Source organism: Penaeus monodon, chromosome 21 (assembly GCF_015228065.2).
Source record: "Penaeus monodon isolate SGIC_2016 chromosome 21, NSTDA_Pmon_1, whole genome shotgun sequence".
Lineage (NCBI taxonomy): Eukaryota > Metazoa > Arthropoda > Malacostraca > Decapoda > Penaeidae > Penaeus > Penaeus monodon.
The window spans coordinates 36772874-36774157 of NC_051406.1; the positions used below are offsets into that span (position 1 = coordinate 36772874).

The 1284-nt window shown below is 43.1% G+C and overlaps 1 protein-coding gene across 1 annotated transcript in view; it reads right to left on the reverse strand.

The window, feature by feature from the left end:
- LOC119586660 (protocadherin Fat 1-like) overlaps positions 1–1284 on the reverse strand; it is a 14684-nt gene that overhangs the window by 2432 nt on the left and 10968 nt on the right. The window contains exons 10-11 of the mRNA XM_037935399.1: positions 1090–1222; positions 108–182 (exon numbers count right to left, since the gene is read on the reverse strand). Coding sequence (XP_037791327.1) covers positions 108–182; positions 1090–1222 — 208 coding nt within the window. The remainder of the gene's footprint in view (positions 1–107; positions 183–1089; positions 1223–1284) is intronic.

Sequence of the window (1284 nt, forward strand, 5' to 3'; positions counted from 1 at the left end):
ACCTAGATTTCCCACCAACCATCACCGATTTCTTTTCTCATCCGAAATCGTCCCATATTACACGGTCTTTTCCCCCAGTTCTCTTTTTCTCTTGTTCTCCCACCCACCTGTTACGTTGTTGACAGCGAAGGGCATGCCGAGCTGGTCATTGAAGAGGTAATATTTAACATTACCGTGAGCTCCTGGAAAATACATGCGGGTGAAAGTATTAGTTGTATTTTACTATTATTTTTGTTTTTGGAAAATATATGCTGCATTACGGTATTGATTATAATCGTCTTAAAGGCCATATCACTAGTATCATGGCCGATTCTGATACTGAATAAGGAAACCGTGAGAACGAAGGGGTATATGCACGAGATTAATATATCCCCACCATAATATATAAGATATTCAAAAGTAGCCAACATTACCGACTAATACTACCCTACGTTTTAGGACATTTGAACAGCCTGAAATCAAACAGCTTCACATATACCCTATAGATTCCTCTTGGGGAGTTATAGGGAATTGCGTGTGGTAAGGGGAATGGATTAACATACTTTACTGAAGGAAACAGTATGAGAAAAGGTGCGGGAAGTAAGGGCTGCCCAGGGGACAAGACAAGAGGTGACAGGGCGAGAGAATGACCACGAACTGCCTTTGACTTATCTAATCCCTGGTCTGGCATTGTGTGGTATGTTTCCAGCCACATGGCTGAGAATCTTTCAAGCATGGTCTCAGGCATACTATACTGCTCACCGTTGTATAGAAAGACATGTTCAAAGCCATGATTAAATATCTCCAAGACATATCACATGGCCCGTTAAGTATACAGACCCATACGATGACCATTTGACCAAGCCACGGGCCAAGTGCGAAACTGTGCTCTCTAGAGATCAAAGGAGGTCAAGACAGGACCTGTGAAAACGTCGTCTCCTTATATCTGCTTCTCTTACTGTTTCCCAAGGACGCGTTGGCTCTCCTCATAACGTTAATCAGCTTTCCTGATCATCCACCAGCTTATCATGGGTCCCTAAATCTTCCAACAGGACTCAAGACACACACTGACACCCATTCCAATCCCTGCAATTTGCTTGGCGCACTTACCTATGTCGGTATCACTGGCCTTAACGTCTGCAACGTGATAGCCAGTGAGCTCATCCTCGGCAACCTCTACCTCATGGATGCATTCGTCTATGACTGGGGTGTTGTCGTTAATGTCTATGATGCTGATTGTAATCTTGGGGGATTAAAAACATTTAGTGATGAATATTCCTGTCAGAGTTATGGAAAGTGATAAAA